The sequence below is a fragment of the Podarcis pityusensis genome (assembly GCF_964106645.2).
Source record: "Podarcis pityusensis genome assembly, chromosome: 6".
Classification (NCBI taxonomy): domain Eukaryota; kingdom Metazoa; phylum Chordata; class Lepidosauria; order Squamata; family Lacertidae; genus Podarcis; species Podarcis pityusensis.
Window position 1 is genome coordinate 28,058,136 of NC_138030.1, and position 13,081 is coordinate 28,071,216.

The 13,081-nt window shown below is 44.6% G+C and overlaps 1 protein-coding gene and 1 long non-coding RNA gene across 2 annotated transcripts in view; both read left to right on the top strand.

The window, feature by feature from the left end:
- The first annotated feature begins 3,407 nt into the window (after positions 1-3,407).
- The window catches only part of AHCY (adenosylhomocysteinase), a 28,196-nt gene continuing 18,522 nt past the window's right edge, over positions 3,408-13,081 (top strand). Inside the window, exons 1-4 of the mRNA XM_081009270.1 lie at positions 3,408-3,566; positions 7,473-7,663; positions 9,091-9,166; positions 11,797-11,949. Of these exons, the coding sequence (XP_080865396.1) occupies positions 3,539-3,566; positions 7,473-7,663; positions 9,091-9,166; positions 11,797-11,949 (448 nt within the window). The 5' untranslated portion in view covers positions 3,408-3,538. The remainder of the gene's footprint in view (positions 3,567-7,472; positions 7,664-9,090; positions 9,167-11,796; positions 11,950-13,081) is intronic.
- Positions 9,176-10,664, top strand: LOC308479021. Its single transcript, XR_013987435.1, has 2 exons — positions 9,176-9,640; positions 9,671-10,664. It is a non-coding gene; the product is annotated as an uncharacterized lncRNA (long non-coding RNA).

Below are 13,081 nucleotides of genomic sequence, written 5' to 3' on the forward strand. Positions count from 1 at the left end.
GAGAACAGTGCTCCGGTGGCTCGGCAGCAGCAGGAGGCCCCATTAGCTAAAGTGGAGCTTCAGGTTAAGAACAGTTTCAGGTTAAGAACGGACCTCCAGAACGAATTAAGTACTTAACCTGAGGTACCACTGTATAATGCTGAAAACATATTTATGAACCACATGGGCAGATCCATGCTATACATTTAAAGCAGACTCAATGCATATTTAAAGCACATGACTTCATGCAAGGAAACTCTAGTTTGTAATGGGTGCTGGGAAAGGTAGCTCTGAAAGCTGCAGCATGCAGGGTGGGAAGTTTAATTCTTTTCCTCACCCACTAATCCTGATGCCAATTGCCTCCCTGCCAAACCTCCATGGGAACTTTCCTTCTGAAGCTAATAGCAGCAAATGTGGGAGGCGGGATTTCATTGGGATCGCAGCAGAGAAGAAAATGGCAAATGCTCCCTCCCCATTAGCTGTGGCCCTCATGTCAATCAGGCCCTATCCACCTGCTATTAATGTATAGATTATCTATGAGCAGATTAACACAAGGCTTGCATTTGCCCACCTGTTTAGGAAATTATGCTTGTAAGAAGCAACCATTAAATTGAGCAGATAAATGTGGATATTGCTGTAAACTGGGATGGAAGGGAATACTCTAGATGTCATTTGAGGGGTCTCTCAGGGCCCTGCAATTCTTGGTTGTAAGACTGAGCTTTGTTCAGAAGAGGGTTAATAGGAACATGCACAACAAACAGAGATTGGTTTACGGTCACAGTGCAGTGATCAATGAGTCATGTCTTCCCCAAAGAATCCTGGAAATGTAGTTTGTTAAGGGTGTTGAGAGTTGTTAGGAGGATCCTGTTCCCCAAAGAGAGCTATAATTCCCAAAATGGTTTAGCAATTAATCCCTTTTCCCAAGGTCCTCTTAGAATTGAAGCAGGGACAGAGATAATGTATCCAAACAATTCCCAGCTTCCATAACAAAGTATGCTTCCCAAGATTCTTGGCTGTTAAAAATGGTTTAATATTGCTTTCAGTGTATAGTGCAGACAGGGCCCCTATATGTCAGAAATAAAGTTTCTGTCCTAGCCACACCTTCTCAGTGGCATGATATTTTTATGGGGATGGAATGATTGGTGTGTTTTTACAGAATCTTCAAGGGAACCACCCTCCCTTGCCATCCGAAGTGGTTTCGTCCAGAAAAAGGTTTGCAGCAAAGTGAGAAATCGGCCTAAAAATATAAGGGAACCACAAGTAATCACCCAACTAGAAGAGAGATTCAAAAGCCTTTCTAATAATTTTATTGGGACGGGGGGGGGGGGAGCTGTTATCCTCACGTTTCTACTCCTCTCGTGGTTATCTCCAGATAAGCACAGCTCGCGTAAAAAGAGAAAATGTGATGGCAAAACAAAATTAAATAAATATAAATCCAGCCAATATAAACACATGGTGCATTACTTAACTGCCTTGGCTTGATGTGCCTGCATGGGATTGGTTGTTCCAGGGGGCAGTAAATGGACTCATGATCTGAGCTGGCAACCTGCACATTACCAGCAAGTAGGAGACATAAACGATTACGCTAAAAGAGCCTCTAGTGTTTAAGGTACAATGCAGTATAGCAGACATATAGAACCTAGTGTCGTGGTAAATATCTCTATTACAGGACTCAGCATGATCCCACCAGGGATTGCTATTGCATTTGTGGCTTAGTGCAGGACAAAAGGGCTGAGCAAACAAAGCACATTGTTATTGCACATGTGAACATAAATATAAGTGACTCGTATATAAAATGTGGGAGGGCAAAGCTGAGCCTGGAATATTAAGAACAGTTGTGGAGTGACAAATGTGCTCAAAACCATGATCTTATACATATTTCCTGGATTGCATCCTTCTTTGTTCTCTTTAGTTTAGTCCCAGGAACTGTTCTGGGCTTGACAATCACTGCATCTCACTGTTTTCATAATGCTGTAAAATGTTTTCATAATGCTGGAGATCTTGATGTTGTCCCTAGACGTGAGAAGAGTAAGGCTGTTGTAATCCAGGGCACATTTACTTCCAAATAAATATACACATCACTGAGATGCACAGAAAAGAAACCATAAAGCACAACTTCTGTCAATCACTCTACTACCAAGACAGAGGAAGCTGTGCCTTGTGAGTATTCCCACTTCCCTTAAAAAAAACACCATAGTTCTTTTGGGGACTGAATCTGGGAATCTTAGACCATGATAATTCATGGGAAACATATGGGCACAGGCCATGAAAACTTCAGAAGGTAAGAAAGGGCATCTTTCACTGTGTTAGCAAAATTTTATTTTTAACTGGATTCCTTTGATCATTCAAAGGCAAGTCTCTGGGCTGGGTTCACTAAATCAAACAAACAGCACTTCAAAGCTATCACTGATGTGACGGTCTGTCTCTCTTCTCAAAGCTGCACGCCTTGATCAATCAAGGATCACAGCAAAAGTTGGGTAGGATGGGCTGCAGTTCAGCAGCAGACCACCTGCTTTGCCAGGACTGATTGAATACATTTTGGTTCCTGAGGCAAACCACAAAATGGCACTCCTCCTCCCCACCAGGGATGAAGTGGTGAGTGAAAATCTAAATCAGGAGCAGAGATGATTGAATAAAGATCTATGCTGGGATGTGTTGTCCCTGCGGATCCTGCCATCCAAGGGGGTTGCCTCACCTTGTCTCATGACTGGGCCGGCCCTGAGCTCTGCATATCTGCTCCAATTCCTGGCATCTCCAGGTGAGACTGAGCAAAAGATTCCTGCATTGCAGGGGGTTCAGTTGTTTCCCAAACTTGGGTCTCCAGCTGCTTTTGGACTACAGTTCCACTCATCCCTGACCACTGGTCCTGCGAGCTAGGGATGATGGGAGTTGGGTCTGCAGCTGTTTTCGGAGTGCAAATTTGGGAAACACTGAGTGACCCTTGTGGTCCCTTCCAACTTTACAGTTCCATGGTCTGAAACCCCGGAAAGCTCCTGCCAGTAGAAAATGCTGAGTTCATAGATGGACCAATGGTCCATTTCGTCTCCTCTGTCGCTGGATCTACTCTCCTACTTCTCACCGCGGCTACCTCGGGAAATCCCTTTCTCGACCTCTGAAAACTGGCGGCTGCCTATTGCATAGCTGTCAACGTTTCCCTTTTCTTTAAGGGAAATTCCCTAATTCCGAATAGGATTCCTCGCAAGAAAAGGGAAAAGTTGACAGCTGTGTGCCTATGCCCTGGAAGGAGAGGCACCCCGAAATAAAAGCACAGCTGAAAGCCAAGGAGGCGGAGGCGCAAGAGCCGTTCCCCTCTCCCTCCGCCCACCGGCGCGGAATCCCCGATCCAAGGCCCGGCGAGCCGCCGCCGCCGCGCGCTTCTTGTTCCTCTGCGCATCCCGAGGCCGCGCCCCCTCCGTGCCCTACAAGGGGATTGGTGGAGGCGGCCTCGTACATTTGTCAACCCGGGCGAGTCTATTTAAAGCCTGCATTTTGCCGCCAGTGGCTTCTCGCCGCCTCTCGCCTCTCGCTCCCGCGCCCCTCCAGCCGCAGAAGCGCCAGCATGTCCGACAAGCTGCCCTACAAAGTTGGTAAGGGAGCCTCGTTGCATGTTTTTGTGGGTTTTGATTGCTCTCTGTGCTTAAGGCCTGCAGAGAGCGAGCGAGCGAGAAAACTAGCGTGCTCCCGGTTTTCATCGAGGGTGGCTGGGCCTGGAATGGTGCGTTTTCTACCATGTTTCCCCCTCTCTCTTTTCTTCGTCGTGATGTTTTATAGGCAAATGAATTTTTTTGCACCGTTTTCATTGTTCTCGCTCCACTCCCGCAACCATTTTTTTTAAAAAGTAGAATTTGCAAATATTAATAATGATGATGCTAAATGTTATCCCCCCCCCCCTAGCCCAGTTCTGGTGTGCAGGGAGGGCTTATTTTTTCTCTCCTTCCCGTAGTCCAAAATGGACTTTGGCTTAGCTGGGCTAGCGTGTAATTTCTGAGCAAACTCCATGTGGGCTCAGGAGAAAGGTCTGCTTCTGGGAAATGTAGTCCCTCTGATCATTCGGCAGAAGGTTTGTTTCCTGGTCGTGGAGCCGCGAGGACTGCATTTCCCAGAATGCTCTCGGGGACCATGCTGTCAAGCCGTCGCTGCTGCTTCCCTGCGTTAAGCACGCTGCGGGTTTCTATGAATCGCCCCTGCTTAGGGAGAAGCCTGACTATTTTGAAATACGTGGGTAGATCCGTCAGAGATAGAAGGGATTTTTGGAATTGGATAAGAAACCCACCCCGTTTCTCCAGTCGCGTACAATAAAATGTTTCGCAACGTCATAATCTGCTACCTTTGCAGAAGGAGCTTAAAACTAGGGCAGAGGCTTAAAGGTTGTGCAATCGTATGACTACGTCAGAATATCAGGCTTTGATATACGTTAAGAAGACCCCCCCCCCCTATTTCTTTATAGTTTTAGTTTGGGCTTTTCCCATCTTGGCCTCTTCTAGAGATGCTTAGTGTATGATCTGAAGACATCTGAAACAATGATCGACAGGCAGAATGCCTGTCATGTGCTTAAATGAGAATGAAAAATGAAGCTATTGATGTACTGAGAAAATGTGGAAAAAAATCTCTAGGTTTCACCATGCAAATCACTGGGATTCACTGTAGCGGGTCACCAAAAGATCTTGCTACTCAGTTACAAGAACCTGACGTGTGCTAAAGTTAGCTATCTTATACCAATGTGTGAAGATCTTAAAACTGCCCTTTCTCTATTTTCCATTCAATTATTGAAGTATCTGAAGTTTGGGTAGGGCAGGGGGGGAAACAAGACATCCCAGTTCTATTCAAGGTTAATGCTGGCATCCCAGTTACCCATTAAGCAGTTTGCATCAGCACTTTTCTTTCTCTGCCACTTCAAAGGCTTCATGTCACTTACCTGATGCAACATTTGTCAGTCTTTTCTGGGTTCATTCCCACAAGAGTCTCTCATAAGATTATGACACACAGGTAAGGTAAAGGTATAGGACCCCTGGATGCTTAAGTCCACTCAAAGGCGACTAAGGGGTGTGGCGTTCATCTCACTTCAGGCCTAGAGAGTCAGCATTTGTCCACAGACAGTTTTCCGGGACATGTGGCCAGCATGACTAAACCGCTTCTGTTGCATCGGAACACTGTGATGGAAGCCAGAGCGCACAGAAATGACGTTTACCTTCCCGCCGCAGCGGTACCTATTCATCTACTTGCACTGGTATGCTTTTGAAGTGCTAGGTTGGCAAAAGCTGGGGCAGAGCAACAGGAGCTCACTCTGTTGTGGGGATTCGAACTGCCAACCTTCCAATCGGTCAGGACCCCACTGTTTTTGGCCTTTGGTTTTGTGGCTTGGTCTAGCAGAAACAGGCACAGACAGAACCCTCTGAACTACAAAGGGCAGCAAATGCTGCTGAGAAGACAAAATTATTTAGGTTAATGAAAGACCTATTTAGGTTAATGAAATACTAGTAAGTGCTTTCAGAAGACAACAAAGGTATTAACAGTGCCAAATCCTGCCTAAGTTTCTTTCATATGTTGTGATGAAATAGTGCCCAGTGGGATGGGTCAAAGTCGCAGATCATAGTGGGGCTGAAATTTGTTCACTGCCTCCCCCTACCCTCACCACCTACTCAAACCTTTGTTTCCTTAACATTTGAGTGCCCATTTATTCAACCACCTTGGTGAAGTCTTGGCTTATGGTTGCCAATTCTACTTACTGAATTATAGTTACTAGAAATCACTGCAAAGTGTGCTTGCCCTACTATACCATGGTTTTTTTTTTGTTTTTGTTATATCCCTCCCATCTTTTAGTTCTAGCATCTGATGCAGCAATTTGCTAATGTCAAATTTATAGGGTGCTGTGAAGCTCCTGAGTAGCACTTCTGCAGGAGGAAAAGTTGACATTGCCATGCACATTCTTTTAAGAACATTCTTTTCAGGGTTTGTGGGTGGCGCTGTGGGTTAAACCCCTGAGCCTAGGGCTTGCCGATCAGAAGGTCGGTGGTTCGAATCCCAGCGACGGAGTGAGCTCCCCTTGCTCTGTCCCTGCTCCTGCCAACCTAGCAGTTCGAAAGCACATCAAAGTGCAAGTAGATAAATAGGTACTGCTCCGGTGGGATCGTGAACGGCGTTTCCATGCACTGCTCTGGTTTACCAGAAGCGGCTTAGTCATGCTGGCCACATGACCTGGAAGCTGTATGCCAACTCCCTCGGCCAATAAAGCAAGATGAGCGCTGCAACCCCAGAGTCATCCGCAACTGAACCTAATGGTCAGGGGTCCCTTTACCTTTTATGTCTCCTTAGAACTAAGTCCCACTGATTCCGGTGGAGCTTCTTCCCAGGTCTGCAGCTTTACTAGATCCAGATCAGAGGTCCTTCTAGCTAGTATTCTGTTTTCAACAATAGCCAAGCGGGTGCCTCTACAAAGACAACAGGCAGGATACCTTGAACTTGGACAGTAGATAGAACCAAAGGAAGTAGATGTGCACTCAAGATCTCTGCAGAAAAGAAATATGTGGGGTAACTTTATGAGATCTTACTTGCAGTGCACATATTCTTCTCTTCACTCTTTTGGATCATGTAGGCACCAAGGTGTTTTAGTGCTGCAGATCTATATGGTCTTGGCCACACAGAGTGACAGTAAAATGTATGCCCACCAGTGTCAATGATGGATGTATCATACTACCTTTAGCTTTTTTAGGAGCCAGCTTTTATTGTTGATGTTTGCACCTGAAAGGCTTTAAAATGGTATCTTCTTCATATATTTTATGAGATTTCTCTGAATATTTGTTTCCTGAGCTCTGTTGGCTGGCTGTTCCCTTCTTTTTAAAAAAGATTTTTAAAGATCTAAGTGCTTGGCAAATGAGTTTTCCTGTATTTTCTGCAAGATTAGCATGTGGTGTAATACAAGCTAAGTGATGCTGTGTCATAAAGGTTTAATGTACCAATGTTTGGAAAATGAAAGCTATATTTAGTGGCAAAGAACTTATGGCTGGGGTTTATCTTGTTCTTAGTTCTTTTAGAGCTGACAAATGCCCTCAGTCTTAAATGTATTCCTTGCAGAATGTTGCAGTTCCATGGAATGGTTCTCCCTTGGCCCTTATTCCAGAAGCACCTTGCTTCAAAGACTTTACAGAAGAAATTGCCTGGAAATGATGGTTTCTTGTAACTTAGAGAACATTACACCTAAATCGGATTACCTGTATATGATTTTTTATTTTTTATTATTTGTAAAATGGAGGTAGAATTTAATAAATCTCTTAGCATAGTAATACACAGTGTATGCATAAGCTCTTAACCAAAAGGTTTCAAGAGAAAATGAAGACTACTGCTCCTCTCTCCCAGCTGCTGCCAAATGTCTCTCTTGATAGCTTCATAGCAGTTGTGCTGCTGCTGCTGCTGCTGCTGCTGCTAGTGGAGAACCTGAATGAATTACAGTTTCATGAATGCCTGTTCCAACCACCTGTTGCTCCTTATGCTTATAGCTGACATCAGCCTTGCAGAATGGGGTCGCAAGGCCCTTGAAATTGCTGAGAATGAGATGCCAGGGTTGATGAAGATGCGGGAGATGTACTCTGCAGCAAAGCCACTGAAAGGTGCTCGGATTGCTGGCTGCCTACACATGACTGTTCAGACTGCAATTCTGATTGAAACTCTGGTGGCGCTGGGTGCGGAGGTAAGCATGTTTTGGATTCCTTCTTTAAGGAAGAGAGAGAAAGAAGGAACCTCATTGTTGTTGGCTAAAGTGGAACAAAATGGCCCAGACAGTGTTTGTTCAATGTTTTTAAGAGAAATGGCAGAATTAAAAACAAAACAAAACACTTGAACTTGTTCTGAAAATTAACTTGTGTTTCCCTTAGTAAAGAGGACTACTGACCCATACCAAATGGAGCATTTTCATGCATCACGTTTAAGTAAAGCCACAGACTCTGAACACAGGTCTTTTGTAGGTATGGTTAGCCATTAAGAGTCAAAGTATAGTTGGAGTTGTGTAGCTGTTGAATAAATAGCCAGTGCAAGAGCCAGATCAGTACTGTGGCATGTGGTGTTTTTTTTGTTGGTTTTTAAAAACTTTTTGCCCCTCCTGCAGCTCCAATCCCACTTTTGGGCTTCTTCTGCCCTGGCTATTTGTTAAACAAAAAAACAGGTGGACCAATTTGGCAGCCTCTAGATGTTGATTGGCTGCAGTTCCCATCATTCTTGACGATAGGGTGGCTGGGGTAAGTGAAGGTTGGAGTATGACAACTGGAGGGCACCAGGTTAGGCAAGGCTGAGCTAGGCAATATTGAACACTTGGAGTTTGTTCCTGATCATGCTTCAGAGCAGTCATAGTTGGCACTGAGGAAGCACATTGGGGAGTACCTCATTAGAGCAGCAGCGCTGGCTATAGGGATTTAGACCTGTTTTTCTGGTGTAATGGAAGTTCCATCTCCCATAAGGATTCTAGCAGTGGTAAGAATAGATTTTCCTCCCCACCTGAAGTGTAGGCTGAGAGCCAGCATTAGTCATTAGACACATTGAAATTGAAGACATTGTGGTCATTGATTCCAATAGGTCTGCTATGAGTTTGACTTTGAATACCACCCGCAGTTTGCTGGGGGATTGCATGTGATTGAGCATTCCATTCACCTGCAACTCAGTTTGTGCAGAGGTATATTTAGATGCCAACTTCCCAGTATTGCTATCATGTTGTTGACTGCCCACTCAACCCAAGAAGAAGCAAATCCGAAAAAGGACATAGAATTCAATTTCATATCAGGTTAATAAAATCTTGATTGGACCTTGAAAGGGGGGGGGGGGGGACATCCACATTGTAACATTGTAAGTTAGCTCTATTCAAAACTTCAGTTACATCCTGATATTTAGCAGATGCATTTTAGAAAGGTTTTCTTTCGATGCGGGTAATGGTTCCCAAATCTGATTAAGCCTCAATTTGTAAATAATTGTTTCCTGTTTCTTTAAACTGTTTTGCCTTTTAAACGAAACATGCAACAGCTAGCTTCAGGGAAGTAGGAAGGGTTTGGACTTGCTTTGTTATCTCTGTAGAGGAAGGTGGGGGAAAACCCCTTATGGTTTCTGGATATATTTTGATTTCTTTTGCAGGTGCAGTGGTCCAGCTGCAATATTTTCTCCACCCAGGATCATGCTGCTGCAGCTATTGCCAAAACCGGGGTTCCTGGTAATATGTTGCTTTGATAACACTTTAACTCATGTCTGTTTCTTTTGCTCGGTCCAGCCCAATGACTATCAAAGAACGTAGCGTAGAGGGGTGAATTTGCCAGGCTAGCACCAGAGCAGAAGAAATGCGCCTGAGAGTGATTTCTCATTCTGAATGCAGTGCTGACAAGGCAAAATTCTTTTGGTGTATCATCCTAGCAAAGAAAAACTGTTGGTGAGAAATGGCTAAGCAGGCTGCTGCTTATAGTTCATCAAAAAGAATGAAAACGTACATCGGGGTAGGGAATCTGCAGCCCAGGAACCAAATGCAGCCCTTGGGGCCTCGCCAACTGGCCCTAAGACTCTCCCCACTGCTACACCCCTCACTGACCCAATTCAACCCCCAAGTATTTTGCCTGGCTGGAGTGTGTCTTGGACTCTGATAATGACTTATTTGCCAGGATGGAGGACAGAGGTGGTGTGTGTGTGTGTGTGTGTGTGTGTGTGTGTGTGTGTGTGTCTGTAGAAACTAGCCTACTGTACAAAGGTAAAATTTACACTCATTGCTTCCTCACTGTTGCCCTGCCTACCACTGGCAAGTGTTCCTTGGAAGGTTGCTCAGAACGAAATGCATCCCTAGCGGTGAAAAATGTTCCTCACTCTTGATGTAGGTCAGGGGTCGGCAAAGCTTTTGTGGCTTGGACCGGTTCACGGTCCCGCAGACGCTGCGGTGGGCCGGAGTGTGTGCACGCACTCATACGCAAGCACTATTTCCTGTGCTCCTTCCGGCGTGGAGAAGGTGTGCGCGGCTTCCCATTGGCTGCAGGAGCTTCCTGCAGCCAATGGGAAGCCAGCCAGCATCGTGGAAGGCAGTCCCCGCTCTGCTCCAGGCCGGTTTAGCGCGGTGCACAGGAGCTGACTGAGCGGGCAGCAGGGGTCCCTGAGCGGGCGGCGGGGGTCCATGGGCCAGTTAAATGACCCCCATGGGCCTTAGGTTGCAGACCCCTGATGTAGGTTATAAGCTGGAGGATAAAAGTAGCTCTCTAAGTACAGAAAGCTTACCCTAAGGAGTATGCTACTCTTGACGATGCAGTGTTGTGGCTTTGAAGATTGTACATTCTGTTTAGGAGTCCTGGGTCCTGACTATTTGCTTGAATATACTGTATAGTGAGAACCCCCTGCTCCCTCTTTGAATGATCTCATTGTATGAAGTCTACTTAACTGTTGATATCTGTTACTGGATAGGGGCTTAGGTAAAGTGGTCTGATGTTTTCTAGTGCTGCATGTTGGACAATAAGAACACGTCAACATATTTAAGGATATCTTGGGAATTTCAGCAGGTGCATCTTTGCTTACTCTTGCAAGAGAGTGTCAGACTTCACTTGTCCAAATTGCCTCTTCTATACAACCAAGAAAGGTACAATCCTCTATCCTAGATGGAGACTTATGAGAAATGGAGAAATTCCAGATATCTAGTTGCTCCCTATTCAGTAGTAGGTGCAGCAGTTTTTTTTTAGTTTTTTTTAAAAAGAAAATTATGATCCTCCCCAATTCTAATTTGGTTGCTTAAGGCTACAATCCTTAACACACTTTCTAGGAAATAAATCCTACTGATCTCAATGAAGCCTTCAAGTAAACATGGTTAGGATTGTACTGCAAATTAGTAATGACTTAAGTCTCACAGGTTTAAATTGGGATAAAATATGTCTTTCTGGGATCTAACCTGCTGATTATGCATCCTATGGGCTTCGTTATAGGCCTCAAAATGTGGAAACATGTGCATCACACCAAAACTAGCAAATTCATTGCAGCATAAGTTGGTGAACCAGACTCTAGTCCATAAGAAGTTGTAAGGCTACAATACAATTGTTTAGTTTTCAAGTTGCTGCAAGACTTTTGTTGTGTTTGCTGCAACAGGCTTAGGCATGGCTGCTAGTCTGGAAGATGTCAAGGCATGTATTTTGGAGGATGAACACTCTGCCTGCAGAAGTGTGAGTCTTAAGAGTTGACGTGTGGAGTGAGGAAAGCCAAAGGGATGTCAACAATGCTCAATAACTCTGTATATCATTTTCATGGAAAAGCTAAGATCTTCTTTAGTTGAAGATAACATAGCCAATCTGCCCCTACCTCCTTCACACCTTTCCTCCAAACCACACCTTTTCCCATGAAGCCTTAATCTTCATACCTGCTGATGCTACACCTAAGTAAGTGTTTATGAAATTTAAGTATACGTACTGCCCCTCTCTCTGGTGCCTCCACAATGCCAATTTAGATTGCAAGCTACTCAGGGCATGGACCTCTCTTTCTGTTGCTCTGTGACAGTATGGCATGAAGAGCACCAGCATGTGAATGTATAAGAAACTGATGGATTCTGATTAAGGTCTTTAATGTGCATGATTAAGCGGTAAACTCTGCTTCCCTGTTCAGCTGTAATTATTTTGATTTCCAGTTGTTTATGCAGAGATGAGTTTCTTGTTGCTTCAAGGGAAGATTGCTGATACAACTATCAGGATAGCACATCTTTTCATTTAGCTCTTGAAACTGCATTCAGTTGAGTGTAGCTGACTTGACTATTAACTTAAGTCTTTTAATTACCTTTCTGTTTAATTACCTCTGTGTTTTAATTGCCTCTCTGTTTTGACTTGTGCCTAGTGTTTGCTTGGAAGGGAGAAACAGATGAGGAATACATATGGTGCATTGAGCAGACCCTCTATTTTAAGGATGGGCAGCCCTTGAACATGATTCTTGACGATGGTGGAGACCTCACCAACTTGGTCCACACAAAATATCCACAGCTCTTGAAAGGTAATTCTATGTGGTCTTGCATAAACATTTAAAATATGTAAAGTGCAATGTAAGAATGAAGGAAGCTGCTCTCCCGGTATGCCCCACGGAGAGCCTCAGGGTCCATAAATAGCAACACCCTAGTGGTCCCGGGTCCTAAGGAAGTTAGATTAGCTTCAACCAGAGCCAGGGCCTTTTCAACACTGGCTCCGGCCTGGTGGAAAGCTCTGCCTCATGAGACCAGGGCCCTGCAGGATCTGATTTCTTTCCGCAGGGCCTGTAAGAGTTGTTCCACCTGGCCTTTGGCTTGGAGCCGATTTGATTCCCTCCCCCTCTTTCTTTTTCCTTTTTCCTTTCTCCTCCTGTGATGAGGCTGCATTTTAATATTTTAATGTTGTATTTAAGTTGTATTCATTCAACTTGTTTTTATTATTGCTTGTTAGCTGCCCTGAGCCCGGCCTTGGCTGGGGAGGGCGGGGTATAAATAAAAATTATTATTATTATTATTATTATTATTATTATTATTAATACAGATCCAAACATTGTCCCATCAAGCTCAGTATTGTCTAAACTGACTGGCAGTGACCCCAGGGTTTCAGACAGGGAACATTGCCAACCCTGTCTGGAGGTGACACCTTCAGCATGCAAAGCACTTACACTACCACTGAGCTGTTGTCCTTCCTCCTTGAAAGTCCCTAGATAGTTCCCTTCCACTATACCATGCACATAATGCAATGTGATTGAGGAAAGCTATCCAAACGCACTGTGTGCACTGACCTAATTAGCAATTCTTTCCACTTGAAATTGGTAGAAAAGGCTATACAAATCATGCCATCATGCATACGGGCCTCCAGAGAGGGAGTCCACATGATACTGCTTCAGGTGTATGGTGGGGTGGATGTGTTCATGCTACAGCACCACTGAGTCACTATCGAGGTAAGTATCTGAACTATCTTGGCAAGTAAAGTGGAGCCCTTCCTACACTTGCCTGCTTCTTGTAAGATTTTGCAGACCAGTAACTTCTGGGTGCTTTGTAGCATGGCTGGGTTAATCTTAACTATGGTTTGCTGAAGCAAGCCAACGCTATGAACTGTGCTTTGGAGCAGACTTGTTTCAACAATTCATAGTTAAGCCTACCCACAGTTTGTCTAGG